Genomic DNA, 20,428 nt, shown 5'->3' with positions numbered 1-20,428 from the left:
TTCTCATCTTTCCACTTAAGAACATTGCTTTCTTCCTTGCAGCCTCTTTTCCAAAAGGCGTTTTCTTATCCCATTTCCTTCACATCATAATTAAGTCCTGGGTCCTTCTTCAAATCTAGCCCTCTGCTCAGGTCTGAGCATCTCTGTGCAGAGGTGACACCACCTGGTGGATCCCCTCCTCAGGTAGACCTTTGCCTTGGGATGCTGGTCTGTTCATGGCACTAATCACTGCTCCACAGAGGGAACCCACCCAAACCCCGTTAAGAAAGACACAAAGATGCAAAAGCCCAAGAGGGACTTGGGCTTCCCTTTTGGGACACAATCTTCAAAATACAGTCTCATTAAAATTCACAGCACTGGAAGAATTAGCTTAGGATAGAGTAACACTTACATCTTAGACTAGTACTTTCTAGGCCAGAGTTTATAGGATGGATCAAGGGTTTCCTCCATGAGCTGTCAACCCTTTATCTTACTTACCACTTAAAAAAACAGTCAAACTTCAGTAACTCAGCTGCTGGACAATTGTTCTATTGACAAGGTACTGCAGAAAATAGTCCAATACAATTCTTATGAGCCCCTTCTGGCAACCAGACTTTATCTCCTTCTTTGTTTATTCAAAGTGTATCTACACTTGTCTGAGAAAACTGCAAGTTAAAAGGTATTTGTGTTTGAGGAATGGAAACAGATCATTCTTGAGTCTGCTTTTTTTTTTTTTGATTGTCAAATGATCTTTTATTGAAATATTTTCCTTTGTACTTCTTAAGTAGCTGGACATTCCACCACACCACTGTTGATGCCATCTATGATGTCATGAGGGTGTTGGCCATCAACATTGCAGCCCACAGACTGGGTTTCTCTTTAATGTTCCAGAGAGCTCTCTGGCTACAAAGATTGGTGCTGCATCTGTCAGGCAACGTTCACAATCTCATCAAAAGTGCTATTTCCACAGCGCCTCACGATTTTTCCTTCTCTCTGTCTCTGCACGGTTTCTTAAGGGCTTGAATGATAGGACAGAGGCAGACGGTGCCACTCAGTCAGGACCTGTCTGTTCTGAATGGTCAAGTTCACTATAATCCCCAGACTCTTCGTCACCTGTTGCCTTGGGATGTCATCACCAACCTTTTTTAGAGACAGACCCAGGGGGTCCAATCTTGGGGGCCAGGACAGACGTGGCACCAACTTCTCCACTTGTGCACTGCAGGTACATGACTGATCTCGGTGGGGGTGAACTTAGGTGAGGTGGGAGAGGTGGCTGGTGCTGGATGAACCCAGATGCGGGACGACCAACGAAGTCACACGTTGGCCTCCTTCAAGCTGAAAGCCGAAAGAGCTGCCTCCAATCATCTTTAACTATTGTTGCATCCCTGAAAGGTTCTGACTTTGTGCCAGCTGATTTTATTGTTTCTTATTATTCAGAATGTTTGCATGCCACAGGAAAGAACACATTTAGCAAAATATGCTTTTTACGATGAAGACCTTTTTGTTTATTTTGAAGCTCTACCAAAAAATAATTTGGTCTGTTGAGAGACAGCATCAGCGATATTTAATCATGCATTCCCACAAGTTTATTGATTCAAAGATGATCAAACTCTGACATCTTTTAGAGATCTAATTCTAGTGTAGAAAACAGAGTGTGGGATTTGGAGGCAGACACAACTGATCTGGCCGCCTACCTCCAGACATGCTAGCTCTGCCATCTTGGACAAGAAGGGTGAATCTTCTGAGTCTTTGTTACCTTATCTTCAGAATGGAGTTAGTCATTCCCACCTCAGAGGTTGTTTTAAAGATTAAACTATCTCAACAAGTATTTATTGAGCACCTCCTATGTGCCAGGCTCTTTTCAAAGTGCTACAGATACAGTAAACAAAACCGTTCTTCACAGCTGATGGTCTTGAAGGAGTTGAATATTTCCTTCCGGGTTCTTAAGTCATTGAAGCAGAATGTTGCTTGGGAGTGGGTTAGAACTGGATTTCTCGTACCCATAGTTCTAAAATAATTATCCCCATTGGTGCTACAGAGTTTGAGTTACAACTGAGCTGCTGAAAGTTACTTAGAGATTCAGCAGGACCATTCATAGATTTTTACCATTTTCTTAGTTTATAAAGCTTTAGTTACCTGTAAGGCAATGTTTATATCTGCAGTAAATATTTTGCATTCTATTTACTTTTATTAATATATACTGTTTATTGGTAAACATATTTTGTCTTATAAATATTTAGAGAGGGAGATATACATTCATTAATGCCTGAAAATTCTGAACGAGAAGCTGTCGCTGTCACCTTGATGTAGAAACATCTTCTCCTGAGATTTTCTACTGGCTGAGCTCACACAGGCACAGCTAACCACAAAAAGACCTTTTATCAGCGGTTATGTCACTGATGGAACAAGTAGCTCCTTTTTAGTGGTGATGATGCCAATGATGAAGTGATCTGGAAAGATCCTCATTTTTCTGAGAGATTTTCTGCCTGGCATCATCAAAGTACATCGTAACTTTTCCAAATATGACATCTGATAATCAGCACATAGGCCAGATAAAATAATGATAACTGGATAACTAAGAATATTCACATGGGTTATTTGACCTGATATAACTTTATAGAAAAATGGATGATTTTCTATTCAGTTTGGAGCAGTGAATGAAGAGGTAGAGTTTAGACAATTTTAATATTAATGAGTTAAAAATAACATTATCATCATCCTATAACCCACACAGGCCATCAGAGTCAGCATTACGTCCAGTGTCAATGTTTGATTTGCAAGGATTGTTCAATGTAAGATTTGATAAAACATAGCCTTATTGCTAGCTGTATATTTGAATTTTATATAAGTGCATCATTGTAAAACTGTTGTTGCCATCTGAATTTGTTGATGAAATTCCAAGCTCATGTCATCTGAGGTGACTACATGGCAGTGAAAAACCAATAGAATAGATCTTTAAAATACCTTCTGCCTCTGTATCAGCACACATGGACATTCTGTGTGGTTCCCTTCAGAGCTAATTCTACTGTTTTAAAACAATAATAGAAAAACAAAACATAAGGAAATATAAAGCTACCCAACTCGGCAATCACCCACCTGCCATTCTGAGCATACCATACTCTAATTACTAACGTATTGGCAGTCAGAACAGTTATCTGGAGAGCATTTAAGGCAATGAATTTCCGCTGTCTTAATATTTCCTACAAAATCATGCCTTTCTATTTTTTCTATGACTATAAACAATAAGTTGCTCCAAAGATGTTCACCTTGATATCCCCAACATGTCTTTTCCTGCCAGGGCGTACCTGCCACCTGGTTTCATTTTGCTATAATACTTATTAGAGTTTAAAATTCACAGCATTCAGTTTCCTGCCCTTCCCTTGAATATGCAAACAATGCAGCAAGCACAGACAAAGATTCTCTCATGACTATTAAGGAGGTACTAAACAGAATTCAAGCTTGCTAATGGTTCATCTTTCAGTTCTGCCATCTTCTTACTCTTGAGAAACTCTCCAATGTTAGAAGGTAAATCTATATTCTGACCCAGTTTTACCTAAGAAGCTCCTTGTCCCTTATATCCGTTCACCAAATTTAAATACCAAGAGTACTTGACTTTTCTTTCTTCTTACCGTATGGATGCAATAAATTTCTTCTCTACCCTGGTCCACTGAACTGAGTACTTAGAATGGCCACTGGGTCCAAAAGACAAATGGGAATGTTCCACCCAGCTTCTTTGGAGTCCACCTTGAAACATCATCTCTAAATCTATGCACTGCTGATACAAACTGGCAGAGCCTTTCTGGAAGCTAATATGGCATTATTTCCTAACCTGCTCCTGGTACGCACATAATTGGGCATTACGTATCAGTAGTCTTAAAATCTTCATAGCCTTTGACTATAAGAAAACAGTTTTAACATTCAGACAAAGACTTCTGCAAAAGATATTCATCATGACATTTTTAATAAATGAAACATTGAAAGTTTTTTACTACTTAGTGTCCAAGGACAAGAATTGGTTAAATAAATTTTGGTACATCCATAAAATGGAGTTTTAAGCAGCTCTGGTCAGGGTTGATAGTCTGGAAGGATTTTAAAAATGGCATAACAAAAATCTGCATGCTACAATCCAAAACAAAATTGCATGCACAGTATGATCTTAACTACGTAGAAATAATATGAACGGGGGGGGGGGGGGGGGGGGAAGGACATGTACCAAAATGTTAACAGTGGTTATTTTTATTCCTTTCTTATGTTCCAATATTTCTCCTATACATCTTTCTACTCTGTCCAAATTTCTTGTAAGAGGCATAAATAAAATAAAATTTCAAAAATTACAGAAAAAAATGGCAATGGAGCAATTGATGCAGTCTGTGTCTTCCCGCCCATTCTCCCTCTTTGGCGAACTGTATGCTGCTTTCTGCGATGGCACTTTTGCTAGGAATTTACACTATCTGTTCTCCTACTGGAGAAAAAACAGCTATCGAGGGGCAGTGATGAGAATCTGTGTCACCTGGTCTCTGTTCTTTTTCAGCACACAACGGTTTTGCCCTTTATATTAATCGAGATGAGGACATCACACCATGCGTACCCCAGCAGGAGCAGCGGACTCGCCGCCATATGTACCTTCTCTGTTGGCTATATATTATGGTAAGGATGGTGCCTGCTGGGCGTTCGTATTGTATGAGATTTTACTCTGCTAAATTTGGGCACATATTTCATTATGGATATAATCACTAACAGATTCACACTGTGTGCCTCATTTGGTCCAAGACCTGGGCTTTGTCTCATTTCCCCAGATGCTTATATTTTTAGAAAGTGTGTGCCAAACCTCACACAGCAGGAATTTGTGGCACCATCCCATGTAAGCAGTGGCCCTTCCAAGGCTACGTTTTTCGACTCTTTTTCAAACTAAATGTTTTTCTTGGACACTAGTTTTATTGCTTAAGGGCTTTTTTGCTCGGGAGTTTTGTTGTTGTTGCTTTTGTTGGGGAGCAGGGGATTTGCAGCAAATGCAAATGAGGACAGAAGAAATGACCTCTTAGAGGAGTGACTTTCAACTTCATAGGAAACAAATGAAAATGTATATTTTCCTGAGTCAGTTTACAACCTAGTCCAGAATTAGCCGTTACAGATAGCACGTATTTAACGGTTATGTTTTTAAAAATTGGGGTAAATAAATCACTAAAAAGCTCCACTTCATCTGTTGGGCATGAAAAAATGGCAAGTATGAGGTGCCAAATTTATCTGATAAAAGAGTTTTTGCCTGATGAGTTTACTTCACATTAATTTCAGTTCTTACCATGTTTTAACGTTTCAAAATTATTTATCTTAAGACAGGGAATTTCTTTTTGTCTTTATAATTCCAAGTCCTCTTTGATATATTAGCCCACACAGAAGAGGTCCCTCCCATCAGCCTTTCTGCCTCTTGGGACGCTCTTGTCTTGACTTCTGGGTCACCATCCCCTCCTTTAAGCCTGAAGGGCTGGGTAACGTTCTTCCAAACACCCCAGAACTGTGCTTAATGCCTCCGAAATCCCAGGGCGCTTTAGGAGGCCCAGGCTCTGTGCAGTGTTTTGCTCCAGCCAGCCCAGAAATATAAAATAAAGGTCAGTGCAGTACTTCACATGCTTTGCATGAATGATCACATAATGCCCCAAATCTGAACAGAAAGGGAATTTCTTCTAGGAAGTCACGCCCTATGGCTGGACCCAAGGGGGATACCCGGGCTACAGACCCTAACAAACATGGGATAATGTTCATTCTGTCTGCTCCTCCATCTACGAGTCAAAGACTGTTCGCGAGGACTGGAGAATGTTTGTTTTCCTAGTCACTTTCTAGGTTTTGTTTTCCCACCTAAAACGTTAAGTACTGACTTCCTCTAATAGAAAATGTCTAGATGATCAGGGCTCACAGGAGAAGTGATGTCTTAAAGATGAATTTGCATGCTTTATCCATGTGAACTGGATATTCAGATGACTCTGGTCTCTCAGAAGAGTTAAGGAAGGAAGCTCCGCAATTACTCCAGGAAGGTTACAGTGTTTCTGACACATCTGGAACTGTCTGTAGCATTAGTTTAAAAATTAAATACTCTTCTCCTCTCCCCTGCAAACTACAGTCTCATAACTTTGCTCTTTTATTTGCTTACCTATAGGAAGGGAAGGTTTTTTACTACGGGTGTATTGCTGTGAATTCATTGCATGCCATTAAATTATCTGAATCTTATAGAGCCCCAGAGGTTTCAGGAACTGTGTACCTTCTGATGGCCTTTTTTCCACTGTGCGTACAATTAGTCCACATTCCAAAGAGACACGTGGGAAATGCCACATAGTCTTCATTATGGACCCCCAAGATCCCTCATTAAAATGAAGCATTACGCGCACTCCTCATGCCAAGCAAGGCTTGCCAGCTCTGTTCCCTCCCTAAGCAAACCAGGACTTGTTTGGACATGTATTTGCATTAACCAGCAAATTCTCTCAGATATGTTCTGAGGAAGCTTTCAAAGTAGACTTTTTCCTTTGGTGTTCTGCCCTAGGCATTCACAGCTATGCCAAGAGCTAAACAGTGCCCTGCACATCATGTCACATTATATAAATCCAAGGATTTTAATTGTTATCAAAAAGGTACTGGCTCTCACTCCCTTCCAGATGTACCAGTGACACAACAACAGAAGGTTCAAGATATGAAATCTTTTGATAGCATACCAGGATTGTAAATGGACATTCCAGAACGTCATGCCAAAAGGGAAGAAAGCATTCTACTTAACATGCACTAATTGTAAAATAAATAGGATCTCCCTTAGAATCATCGGGATGCTTGAGCTGAATCTGTACCTCAGAGGCTGCTGGCCAGGCTGTCTATCTCCCTTGCTCCGACTTTAGTGTCTCCATTCTTACAAGTCGCCCTCCCTATCTGCGTCTCTTCTCTTTTTGGATTTGGATAAGGAGAGTTGAGGAAGTTAGGGAGACTGGACCTTTCCCTCGAAGACTGGAGTCCATGGAGCTTCTACCCTCAGTGGCTCCCTTTCCCAACTCCTGTCTCAGTCCTCCCCTAGCTTGGCATCTGAAGTCATCCTGGACTCCTCTCATGCCCCCTTCTACCTCTCCGCCACACTTCTCCTTCCACTTACCCAGGTGTCTGGGACACAAACATCTCCTGTCCATTTGTGATGGACTCTTAACTCCTTTTCTGCACACCTCCCTCCCATCATCACTCCTGCACATATTTCTCTACACCCTATTTTGTGAGATTTCCCCTAATAAATGAGATGGCCCGTATTATCTCATGCAGGATACAACACAGAGGTGCCCTTGGTTTCTAATGCAACAGTAAGTATCAGGAATCATAACGAATACCATTCTTTTGATCACTGTGCCAAGTGCTTTTCAAATATTATCTTATTTAGTTCCCTAAACAACCCTTTGAGATAAGCATTATCTTGCCCATTTTACAGATACAGAAATTAAAGCTTAGGGAGATTATATGACTTGCTCAAGGAAAAGCCACTGGGTTGTTGCCAGAGCTGTAGTGCAGCTGAAGCAGTGACGTCTGGTAGTTAAGCCCACTTCCCAGGTTTGAGTCCTGACTCCTCCACTTCAACTTCCTGGGCTTTAGTTTATTGAGATATAAAATAGGGACCAGGCTGGTATGCATGTGCCTCGTGAGGCAGTCTTGAGGACTCGGTTACAGTCCGTAGAGCCATAAAACAATGCTGGCATACAGTCGAAAGTGTCTGCATTTGCTGTGATCAGTTCTGAGAAGCTGCTCAACAAGTAGCAGCAAGAACACGTAATGTTTTCTCATCAGGAGTTTGAGAAATTTTAGTTTCGATGCCGTAAGTTCTTTCTCTTCCTTCTACTCATTCTCACTCACTTGTTCACTCTTCACTTTAAAAATCCAATACAACCCTAAAGGACATGAAAATAGCGCTTTTGTTTGCTTGCTTGTTTTTTAAATTTAAAAGGACCCTCAAGAAATGTTAAAGGAGGGATGGGTAAAAGAAGGAGCTTTAAGATCATGGGCTGTGGACTGCTGTTACCGCCTAGTTGCTAATTACAGAAGGGACGACATCCTCATTCCGCTTGGTGCGTGCCTCCTGGTGGCCAATCTGTTCCTTGGCTGCGCCCTCCACCCCCACCCAGCACCTCAAATCCTTGTCTCCCTGTGGTACTGCTGCTGTGCACTGTTCTGGTTTTCAGTCTGCAGGGTACAGAAAGAGGAAATTACCCCATATCCAAGGAAATTTACATCTCCAAGCATTTGACATTGGGTCTCCTCTGTCTTGAGGAATCTTCTAGCCCCTGGCCATTCCTCCCCGCACAGTGGCTTCTCATTCAATCAGAGCACACAGGAGATCTCAGGGGTCATGCGTAATACACGCCGAGCATTGTGTGCAAGGTGTGGTCAGAAGCAAGGAGGCATTAGTAAAGGAGGGGAGAAAAATGCATGCTGGGAGTTTCTTCTTAAGGATAAATATTTCTCATCACTGCATGAGCTTATGTAAAGCAAAATAGGGGTTTCTGTTGTCTCAGGGGCTCAATGATCTTTGATAAATTCCATATTCAGCTCTCATTACCCCAAATGTGTCCCTTGTACAACTTTCCAACTCAGAAAATAAAAGTAAAATCACAAGGAAGTGTGATCTTTCTTTCATGATGTGAACCTAAATTGTCCCAAATCAGAATTCTCTCTCCCACCAAACTTGCCTCAGCCATTCAATTTCAGATTATTTTTTGTTTTCTTGTTGAAACTTTTCTGTATTCCCTCAAATTTCTACTGGAAATGTACATTATTTTTCAAAACAGGGAAAAAAATTCTCAGAAATAAAAATAAGAATGTACTCAAAAAGTCTTGGAAAGAATTTTTAGCATAAAATTTGCACCTCTTCACTAAGAAAATTAAATTTTAGGCCACATTAAAATCTTCCTATTTCACTGGAAGCTTCTTCACCAAAGAAATCTAGCCACTATGTACTTGTTCTCCTACAGCAGATGACATGTCTCTCTGTTCAATTTGAACCTTTCACTCCACCCTAACTATCTGCGCCGTTGACTTTTACATCTGTAATAGCGTGCAAGTCTTCCTGATTTCTGGCATTGGAGAACTGGTCCAGCTGAAAGAATCAGGTGACAGGTAGCTCTCATTCTCAAGAGAGACACCTTTCTTGGGGCTTGTAAGAGACAGCCGAAGGACTCTGCTCCCTTACCCATTACCAAAGCCATCCACCTTCTTTGCCCTGCCCATCTTCTTCACCCACCTTCCTCACCTGGCTGGGCAAGACAGAGAGGGTCTTTGCAGTTTTGATTTTGGGGTCTAGGAGAGTCATTGGGGAAGAAAATGCCTCCCCATGCTCACCAAAGCCAAGTGTGAGAGATTCCAGGAAAATTCCTGGTACCCATCGGGGGTGAGACAGGAATCTGATTAAGGAAGCTGACGTTAGGGTGGAGGGAGGAGCAGCAGTAAGGCAGCCTATGGCCTCGTCATTGTATGTGGCCAAAATGGATGAGTTTCTTGTGGATCTGTTTTTTTTTTTTTTTTGGAGTAAGATTAGCCCTGAGCTAACTACTGCCAGTCCTCCTCTTTTTGCTGAGGAAGCCTGGCTCTGAGCTAACATCCGTGCTCATCTTCCTCTAGTTTATACGTGGGACGCCTACCACAGCATGGCTGCCAAGCAGCGCCATGTCCGCACCCGGGATCCGAACCAGCGAACCCCGGGCCGCTGAGAAGCGGAACGTGCGAACTTAACCGCTGCGCCACCGGGCCGGCCCCTCTTATGGATCTGTTTTGCCATAGAGGAAGGTCACTGGGCTTGAGCTGTCGTGTTGGTGGGCCATCCAAGAAGGACAGTCCCTGGGCAAGGATTTCTCGGCAGCCGGAAACTGTGAAGTGTACTACTGTGGGCAGGAGCCAGGGGGTATGGAAGAGAGCGAGCTGGAGCCAGCTGGCTCTGCCACATACAGAACCTCTGCAGTGGAGAAGCCCTTCAGAGATCCCTACAAACCTCGCAAGTATGTACGCCAGGCAAAAGTGAGCATCTGAACATCAGCCTCATAGCATTTATCAGTGGGAATTTGGTATTAACTAGAGAAACAAGGGAAACCACTTGCACAGCCATGGGCAACGAAGTCAGGACATGTTCATCCTTCTCCCATTTCCCCTCTCAGACCCCCAGATGGGGAAAGACATCCCAGAATCAAGCTGTGCCTGTACCCTCCCCTCCACTTGAAGGTACTGGTGTGGAGGGCAGAATGAAATTGCAGAGTCCACTCCCACTCAAGGCTAGTTTGTTCCTGGTGTGTTCAAGGAAGGCAGGCCAGTGTGTTGGAGCAGAGCAAGGGGGCGAGTGAACGGAGATTCCTGGGAGTCGAGAGAGGATCATGTATGGCCTCATAGGGCATTGCAAGGACTGTGTCCTTAATTCGGAATGAAATCCCGAGTCATTGGAAGGTTTTGAACAGAGAATTGACATGATCTGAGATGGTTTTGTTTGTTTATTTGCTTTTTGGTGAGGAAGATTGGCCCTGAGCTAATGTCTATCGCCAATCTTCCTCCTTTTTTTTGTTCTCCCCAAAGCCCATAGGTGTATATCCTAGTTGTAAGTCACCCTAGTTCTTCTATGTGGGACGCCACCACAGCATGGCTTGTCGAGCGGTGTGTAGGTCTGTGCCCAGGATGCAAACCAGCGAACCCCAGACCACCAAAGCAGAACACACGAACTTAACCATGGGGCCAGCCCCTGAGATGCTTTTAAAGGATCACTTTAGCTCCTATGTTGAGAATTGATTAGGGGCAAGGATGGACCAGGACATCAGTGAAGGGGCTCTAAAAGTAATCCTGGTGGAGGATGTTGTGGCTTGGACCAAGGTGATAGAAATGGTGGCATGAGAAGTAGTGGGATCCTGGATATATTTTGAAGATAGAGTCAACAGAATTTCCTGTTTAATTTAGATCAAACCTAAATTAAACTCTGGGCTCCTTTAATACCTTTTTAAGTTGATGTGATAGGCAGAATAACAGTCCCCAAAGATGTCCACGTGCTAATCCTTGGACCCTCTGAATATGTTAGAGGACTTTGCAGGTGTAATTACATTAAAGACCTTGAGATGAGGAGACTAGCCTACATTATCTGAGTGGGCCCGATCTGATTATCTGGTTCTTGAAAGGGGAGACCCTTCCCCAGCTGTGGTCAGATATGTGACTGCGGGAGAACAGTCAGAGAGGTGTGATGTGAGAAGGACTCAAACGGCCGTGGCTGGCTCTGAAGATGGAGGAAGGGGCCCATGAGCCAAGGATTGTGGGCTGCCTCAAGCAGCTAGAGAAGTCAAAGAAACAGAGTGTCCTCTAGAGGCTGTGGAAAGGAAGGCAGCCCAGCTGACATCTCAACGTGAGCCCCGTGAGAGCTGTGTTGGACTTCTAACCTACAGAATGGGAAGATAAATTTGTGTTATTTTAAGCCACAAAGTTTGTGGTAATGTGTTAGAGCAGCAATGGAAAACTTACACACTTGGGCAAATCACTTAGTCTTTATAATAGGGCCTCAGTTTCCTCATTTGAAAAAAGGAAGGTGATGATATTTAGATAGGATTGCTGTGAGAATCAGAAAAATGGATTTAAAATGCCTGCCACATAATTGGCACTCAGTACAGGAGCCATTGTTGCTGTTCTGTGTATGTGCTGAGAATACTCAGCCCTTAGGCAGCCCAAACTCAGCCCCTCTCTGCGTGCTTCTTCACTCGTTGACCTGTCACGCCCACTCTGGGAGGTCAAGGTCCAGGTCCTTGAAGTCAGACACTCCTTGTTCAGTTCCCTTCTTCCTCAGGGCTTTTGAGCAAATTACTTTATCTTCTCTTAGCCTCACTTTAGCACCTTTCAAGTGGGAGCTGTGGCTGCCTCCAGAATTGCTGTGAGGATTAATGAGCACATAGGAGCACTCGGGAAATAACAGTATCTTTCCTTCCTCCTAGGTGACAGAAATCCTAGAGGAGTCTGTGAGAAAGGCCCACGTCTTTCTCTCTCTCTTCCCCACCACCCTTGTGTCCTTTGTATCCTCTGCTCCTAGGGATTTGGGCCCTGCTTCTTGGTTCATGTCTCCTTGCAACCTATTAAGCATGCTAAAGGGTTTTCTGAAAGCTTCTTTTGGTTCATACTTCGTGATCTCCCAAGCTCTGCTTTTCCCCTGAGAATTGAGAATGTCATTGGTTTCCCGTTATTCTAATCGGCTTATTTTTACAAACACTTTTTTGAGAGTGAGTTATTGTTTTCTCATCCTCTAACAAGAAGTAGATCTAGACAATTGAGGGCTCGCCAACGGAGAGCAAGCGTGGCTTGCACTAGGCCTGCAGGGTGTCCGCTTGAGAGCGGGTTGAATCAGTTTCTTAGATCCGCCTCTGGACAGAAAGCCTTGTGTCTATAACCATCTCAATTCCCAGTATTTATTATTCTGAGTTTCATCTTCTCCTCCCCCAACAGCTGGTTGGCAGACATTCTGGGTGTCCATGAAGTGCTAGAATTCTCCTTACGCTATTAAGCATGCCCCCCGAGAGTCATTTTATATGTGGTTATAATCCTTCCCACTCTCTTCAGCATCCCTACCCTACATCCATACCAAGACCACTACTTCTTTTCCCTGTGGTCTTCTGGAATCACCAGTTTGATGCTGCTTGTGTCCTTGATGCTACTTGGCAATTTTACTTTGTATTCTCCAGCCAGCTCTGCGCACTCCCCTCCACCGCCCTCTCCGAGTCCTCTCTCAGCAGATGGCCTGACCTTTTATTTCACGGACAATATGAAAGACTAAACAGGAACTCTCAATTTCTTTCTGCAAACATCCTTTCTGTCCCCACCATCTCCTTGTTCCCTGTGACAACAAGGCAAGAATTTCTACTCCTTCTGACAGGCGACCCTTCCCTCTGTGCTCTGGCTCCGCCCCTCCCAGCTCTTTGCCCATCCATCATGACTTCATTCTGCTGTAAGTTCAGTCTCATTCTCAGATCCCTCCAGTCAATGTTTGAACACCCACTGGTCCTAGCCTCCACCTTAAAAAGATTACTCTTCTGGGACCATGCCCTTTCCCATGTAGCTATTGCCCTGTCTCCCTACTCACAGCCAAGTTTCTCCAAAGAGTTGTCTACACTGTCTCTACTCTCATTTTCGCACTTAGGAGACAGGGCAGTGTAGCCATCATGAGAATGGATTCATGCACTGGATAGCCTGAGCTGAGATTCTGCTTCTGCCATGTGCCTTTGGGCAAGTCACTTAGCCTCTCTGTGCCATCATTTCCTCATTGGTAGAGTGGTGTAATAAGAGTGCCTCCCTCACAAGGTGGTCATGGTGACAAAGTAATATTACTCTTTAGCAGCTGTAAGGCGCTCAGGACAGTGCCTAGCACCGAGTGCGTGCTCTCTTACGTTATTATTATTAACCCACTCCAATGTGGCTTAAGCTTCATTACTTCAGTGAACCTTTGCTGATGTCACCAGTAACTTCTGTTGTGCTGAATTCACTGAGTGCTGTGTAGACCTCTTCTCAACTGATCTTTCAGCAGTTTCGATACTGAGACATCCCTCCTTCCTGAAACACTCCTCCCCTGACTTCGATGATACAACCATCTGTCAATTTTCCTCCTGGTTCTCAGGATGATCCCTCTCAGCATCGTTGGCTGGCTCTCCCCGCTCCCCAAACCTCAGCGTTGGAGTTCTGTGGAGCTCAGTCCTACATTGTCTTCTTTTATTTATTAATTTTTAAATTTTATTGTAGCAAGAATCCTTAACTTCAGATCTATGCTGTTAACCTGGGTCCTTTCCTTTCACTACCTCCTCTCCCTAGATAAACCCATCCGCTCCATGTTTGCAAGTATCTCCATCCCAGATCTCCAGCTCAGAGCTCTCCTTACAGTCCTCTCACGCTTAGCAATTACGGACATAACTCATGCCATACCTGCTTCCCCAACCACGCCCCCAACCTGTATCCCCTTCGCATTGCCACAAACCCAGTCGATCATGGCAGAAATCTATGAAACGTTCTCAACCCATCTCTCCTAGGCCTGCTACAGAGAGTCACTCATCAATTTATGGCTCCTCTGCCTCCAGAGTACTTTCAGAATGCTTACACTTTGCTCCCTCTCCGCTGCCCCACCATGGTGTCGGCTTCAGTTATCTGTCTCCTGAACCCCTGCATAGAGCTGGCATTTCCCCACCGCCATCCCTGTCTATCCACAGGATCTCTGAGTGATCTTTAGAAACACACGTGATCATGACACTCACTTGCTCAGAGAGTGTGGATGAATTCCCATTGCTTCTAGGGATAAAGTCCAAAATTTCCTTACATGGCTTAGGTGGCCCTGTATCACCTGACCCCGCTGACCTCTCTAGCTTCATCCTACCCTCTTCCCCCTTTGCTTACTAGCTCCAGCCTCAGTGCCTTCTCTCTGATTGTCAAGAGCAGTGTGTTCCTCCCACCTTCAAAGCTTTCACCAGCCCCGTACCACCACCCAACCCTTCTTCTCCCCTAGTCATGTCTCCCACATTATTAATTCCAAATCCTACTCATCCTTCAGGTCTCAGCTTAAATGTCTCTTTCTCAGAGAGGCCTTCTCTGATTCCCAACACTTGGCCCAGCCTCTCTATGGTCCACTACTGTGGTCCGCTGTTCACTTCTGTCTAAGGAGTTAAAAACCAGTTGTGGGAAGGTTAGTTGGTTAATTTTCTTTCAAAGTCTGTCCCCCAAAACCCCTCCTCTCACTCTCTAGAGCAAGAGAAACACCAGCAGTTGAAATGATCTTGAAGAAAATAAAGAGAACTTCCTCGTCTAATTTCCTAAGGGTTAATACAAGCACATTTTCTTTAGACATCGCATCAATCAAAATGTCAGAGAAAATATCCTTAAGATGGATTGATTAATAAGAGAAATCGTGACAGTATGTAAGTTTTAAGTGCAAGCGGAAAAAGTAGGGAAAATTACATATACACACCTACCTTATGCTTTACTCAGTATAACCATATAAAGTATTTACAATACTCCTACCATCCGTTTCTCTAATATTGAACTTCAGCCTTATTGTCTCTTCTCCCACCTGCCAAATTCATTTAACTTACCAACTGAAGCTGATAGACTTGTAGGAGGAGCCTCACAGACTGCACTCCTTGCCAGAGTGACATCTTATATGCAAGATGACCCAGTTCAGGCAATAAAATACATTTCAAGTAGAGGAAGGATCATTTGTTAACCAAATTATAGTCTCTCCATTTCCCTGAGGGGTGCCTTCTCCATGTCTTTGAGAGTGTGAGAGTATTTTGAAGGCTCAGGCGGTATTCTCTGGTGGCTGCATGGGGGGATCATGTGAACATCTTTACGGTGACCCCAGGCCTGCCCAGGGTCCCCTTCAACAGATGATTTCCACAGCCTGCAATAACAGAGAAAAACAGTCCCCAGGCATTTGTCTCTCCAGCACCCATCAGTACTGTGCTCCCAAGAAGCACAAAAAAAAATTGATTGAAAACAAAATATGCAATTCAGATGAGGAGATTTCCGCACCAGATTTGAGGTTATACCCCAAAAGTCAAAAGAAATTTAGAGCCAAAGAGACCTTTTGTTTGAGATATAATGGAAATGACAAGAGAAACTTGATCTGAAACAACCATGCGAACCTCACTCTGTACATGTAAGTAGGCCCATTTCCCTAACAATTTTCAAAGTAAGAGAAGGAACTAGCTTCATTGTTAACATCATAACATTTTAATTCTCACGTATTCTGAAAGCTCTGGGTCCATGTTGACACCCAGTGAAGTTCATTAACTCTCTCAAACAAGTGTTTATTGAGCCCCTGCCATGTGTCAGGCAGTGTGCTGGGTGCAGGGGGTAAACAGTGTATAAAGCTTCAGCTCTGCCCTCAGGGAGCTGAGCGTCTACCGAAGGATACAGGGAAATGAAAACGCAATTACGCTGCAGTAATTCATAAGTAATTGATAAGGTCTATTTATAATAGCAGAAATACAGGGTCTCTGAGAGCCCAGAGGAACATCTGCTAACCCAGACTTAGAGGGTCATGAAAGGCTTCCCAGAGGAGGTGAGATGGAAGCTGGCCCCTGAAGTTGAATAAGAGTTAGCCAGCCGAAGGTGCAGGGTAAGAGTGTCCGGGCAGAGAAATGAGAGAGATGGCCTAGACACAAGAAAGAGGCAGCCATAGGCCGGCAAAGAAGTTCAGTGCACCTGGAGCCACTGAGGATTTGCCCTCCTCCAATCACAACAATCTAAATTCTACCTCTGCTCTCTCCACCGAAACTGCTTTCATTTTACCTCTCCACAATGTCCTTCTTTCAAGCGGTTTTGTTGTGGTTGGTTGGTTGGTTGGTTGGCTGGTTTGCCCATGTCCTGTGATGCCAGGCTCTACCTGGGGGCTCCTTCTCAACCACTTTGGCAGGGCCCATTGATCTCCCCACTCCCTAACACTCAGACCCTCTCAGCAAGCTTTTTCATGCTGCCTCCCACCCCTTTCTACTTCTTGGCCAGAGTGTTTGTTTTAAAATGCAAATCTGATCATGTCAGTCCTCCTACTTAAAACTCTTCAATAGTTGTTTGTTCCAATTTGGGTTTTTTTTTTTCTCTTTTGATGGCACTCTTATGTTTCCTTAACCATGACATATCTTTGGGCTGTGACATTCTCACCTGACAGTAGAAAAACAAGATGTGTAAGTCATCCTTAAAAGCTGAGAATTACGTACAAAAATCTTACGTAAATTAAGACAATGCATAAATTTACAGGTACAAATACAAGTCATCTTGCAACTATAGTAAGTAATTTCGCCCTGTGATATTCTGCTGGGAAAACGTTGGATAAGAAAGAAAATGGAATCCAAAGGTTTGGATTCACTATGTATTCTGGCTCTGCTGGAACACTGCAAGAAAGAAGTGACAATTCATTCATAAATTCTCGTCAACCTCTAGAGAAATCCAGGAATTGTCATTAGCACTCTGTTCAGATCTGATTAGGCCCTAGAGGAGTGAACAGCTCACAGGAAATTGTCAGTCAGTCAAAGAGCCATCACATCAGGCCAGTCCCTTCTGTAAACACATTACCCTGTGACTCCCTTTGTCACACAAAATGCCCTACCAGATGTACTAAACTTTAAACAAAGGTATGTGCAGAACTTTAGAAAGTGTATTACAAAAAATAGTTAACCTGATTACAATGTGAAATGGTGCTATTTGCCTGTCTATCAGACAATGACAGGTGTCTTTTTAAAAAGGCATATTCCAGGTAGATGAGTCTGACATAGATGTATACCTCTGCCAGAGGAAACTTGTCCTTGTGAACCAACTCGTACAGAAAGTGCAGTGTATACACCAGCAGGCCATTTAAAAGCATTTGCAGTGGCCAACGGACAGGCCAAACTCATTAAAGTCCTACTTGCTAATCCACATCTACTGGAAGGTCAAGAGAGTAGCCAGACACTATTTGCACTCAAAGGAGTGATCATTTCAATTTTCATTGTGATTGGTTACAGGGCTGTGACATCTGTTTGTGTTCTAAGGTCAGTAACACCAGAATACTTGGTAATGCCACCAGACCAGACAGTGCATGTTGTGTTGACATATAGGTCCTTTCTGATAAAGCTTTACATCTTATGGTTGAATTGGAAGCATTCCCATGAAATTCCAGGATTCCATGCCTAAGAAGGATGGCTAGAAAGAGCTTCTGGATCTAAGACCCCCTCACTGCCAGAGAGCCTCAGCTGGCATCAGGAGCTGAGTTCTCTTCTCCAGGGAGCACGGTAAGCAGCGGTAGCTCCTGTGTGACACCCAGGACAGGGAAGTACCACTCCTCCTTGACGACATGTACAATGTTCTTCTCTGCTGTGGTAGTGAAGCTGTGACATCTTTTTCTCACAATCTTTAGAAGTATTCTTCCAAGTCTCAGATAGCTGGGTCCAGAAATAAGATGACATGGAGCACGTGTAACCTTCATAGATGGGCATTTTGTGGGTGACACCATCACCCAAGTCTGTGCACCCAGCAGTGCATGACCAGAGGCGTATAGGGCCAGCGCCACCAGAATAGCTGCATTCATAGCTGGGCTACTGAAGGTGTCAAACAGGACCTGTGACAAGTGGCCTTGAGGTTCAGAGGAGCTTCACTAAGGAGAACATGGTGTTTCTCAGGAGCAACAGGAGTCACTGCAGAAGGTGTGATGTCAGGTTCCCCATCTCACCCAGTAGGAAAAGAGCCACATTCAGTAGCATTCTTTGGTGGCAGATACCTCTCTTGTTCTGGGTTTTTCATCAACCGTGTGGTTCTCCTTTTGCTCTGCCCCATACCTACCGTGACATCCAGCTGTCTTGGGCAATGAACAACAGAGGGCAACTAGGCACAGTGGTTATCGTCCCCAGCAGAAGACACCTTTGCTCATGCCTGAGCCACTGTTGCTGGCTCCACTGTTGCTGGATTCCACTGTTGATGAAAAGAACAGTGATTTCTAGATTCTTTTTGATACTTGCATCTGCTGTGTACACATAGATGGAAAAGAAGTGGGAATGAGGCAGTGACAGCATCTGGAGAGCTTTTCATTGCTGGAACCCTGAAGGGGCCTCAAAGACCCTGTGTGATCATGCTCCTCTTGCCTCAAGACGCTCACACGTGCTCTTCCCTCACCTGTCGCTCTATTCCTCCCCAACCCCTTCACCTACCAAAATCCCACCCAGCCTTGGACTTTTACCTTAAACATCACTTCTTCCAAGAAAGCTGCTCTAGTCCCCCAGTCCCGTTTGGGTCTGCACTGCTTCTTCGCAATTGCTTATTTGGAATTACTCCTTAAATGTCTGCTTTCCTTCCAGATGGTGGAGTCCTGAGGATGGGAGCTGTGCCTCTAGTGTTCATTGCCACATTCCCACCTCCTAGCAAAATGTTTGGCTCAAAGCATTTGTTAAACACAGAAATGAATGAATGAGGAAAGGCTGTAAGCAAATGTTAAGGTTTGGTGGCTGCAAGCTAAGTGAGTGGTTATGTCTTGGCTTCCATTTTCTTCATGATGTGAAATGATCTAAATGCAAGGAGGAAGGTGGGTGACGTGGATGGGCCTTTTCTTATTTGTTTGTTTTGTTTTTTTAAGAAAGAAGGATATCATAAACCCCTGTTACCCATCACCTAGCTTCAACAATTATCAATTTGTTGCCAAACTTGTTTCATCTACACCTCTACCTTGTTGGTTTTTTATAGAGATGTATTTTTCATACCATAGAATCCACCCTTTGAAAGTGTACAATCCAGTGGTTTTTAGGATATTCACAAAGTTGTACAACCATCACTACTATCTAATTGCTGAACATTTTTATTGCCCCCCAAAGAATCTTTGTGTGCTTTAAGCAGGCACTCCCCATTTTCCCCTCCCCCCAGCCCCTGACAATGACTAATCTACTTTCTATATGGATTTCCTTTTCTGGGCATTACATATAAATGGAATCCAACAGTATGTGGCCTTTTGCGTCTTGTTCCTTTCACTTATCGTAATGTTTTCAAGGTTTGTCCACATTGTAGCACGTATTAGTACTTTGTTCTTTTTCATAGCCAAATAATATTCCATTGTGTGGATATACCACAATTCATTTATCCATTCATCAATTGATGGACATTTTGGGGCTGTTTCCACTTTTTTGGCTAAAGATGGATGTGCGAAGGGATAAAGTACTCACATGTTAAAGGGAGAAAGAGCAAACAGGGACACAGAAGGATTTCAGGCTGCAGGGAGGGCCTGGTTTCATTTAGACTACAAAATAATGCTGCATGGTCATGCAAAGTTATGGAACACCAAAAGCCTTTGAAGTGAGCTCTGCCTCTTCCCCAGAACTCCACACACTGGTTGAACTAAACTTCTTATAGTTCCGTGAACCTACCTTGGTCTTTCTCACCTCTGGCATTTGCGCGGGGACCATTTTCTTCTAGGTCTCACCCTCACCTGCAGTCTATCTTTGAGTCTCAGATAAGATGTTACTTCCTCCAGGAAGCCACCCCCCGACACTCTGGCTTGGTGTTAGGTGCCCCTTTGTAGTACTCCCATGGCATCCCCTAATCACCCCATCCTAGCACTCCCAGCCCTGCTTTGGAACCTCACCCCTGCCCCACCACTGGTCTATAAGCTTGTGGGCAGGAACCACTATGACATTCTCCATGTTATCCCCAATACCCAAGACAGTGCCTGGTGCATAACTTGGGCTCAGTAAATTTGGAAGGAACAAATTAATGAATGAATGATATGTACTTTCAAAATCATGAATCCATGAGGATCAAAGATGGTGAGAACTGGGGCAGCATAGTAATGTGGATCTCTTTCCAACACAATGGTGGTTTCGATTCTTCAGAGAGGAATTTTCACACCTTTAAAAATAAGTGAGAACTGGAGTGATTAATGTTTGTCAAACATATTTGAACAAGTTTTCCATCAAAGTTGAAAATAACTCATTCA

General features: G+C 43.6%; 1 protein-coding gene across 5 annotated transcripts in view; it reads left to right on the top strand.

Moving 5' to 3' along the window:
• Positions 1–20,428, top strand: part of AIG1 (androgen induced 1) — a 226,843-nt gene that overhangs the window by 180,962 nt on the left and 25,453 nt on the right. For all 5 annotated transcript variants that reach the window (XM_046670435.1, XM_046670434.1, XM_046670432.1 and 2 more), the window contains one exon: positions 4,511–4,626. In XM_046670435.1, the coding sequence (XP_046526391.1) occupies positions 4,511–4,626 (116 nt within the window). The remainder of the gene's footprint in view (positions 1–4,510; positions 4,627–20,428) is intronic.

The sequence above is a fragment of the Equus quagga genome, chromosome 8 (genome assembly GCF_021613505.1).
Source record: "Equus quagga isolate Etosha38 chromosome 8, UCLA_HA_Equagga_1.0, whole genome shotgun sequence".
NCBI classification, from domain to species: Eukaryota; Metazoa; Chordata; class Mammalia; order Perissodactyla; family Equidae; genus Equus; species Equus quagga.
This window is presented reverse-complemented; position numbering and strand designations above follow the sequence as displayed.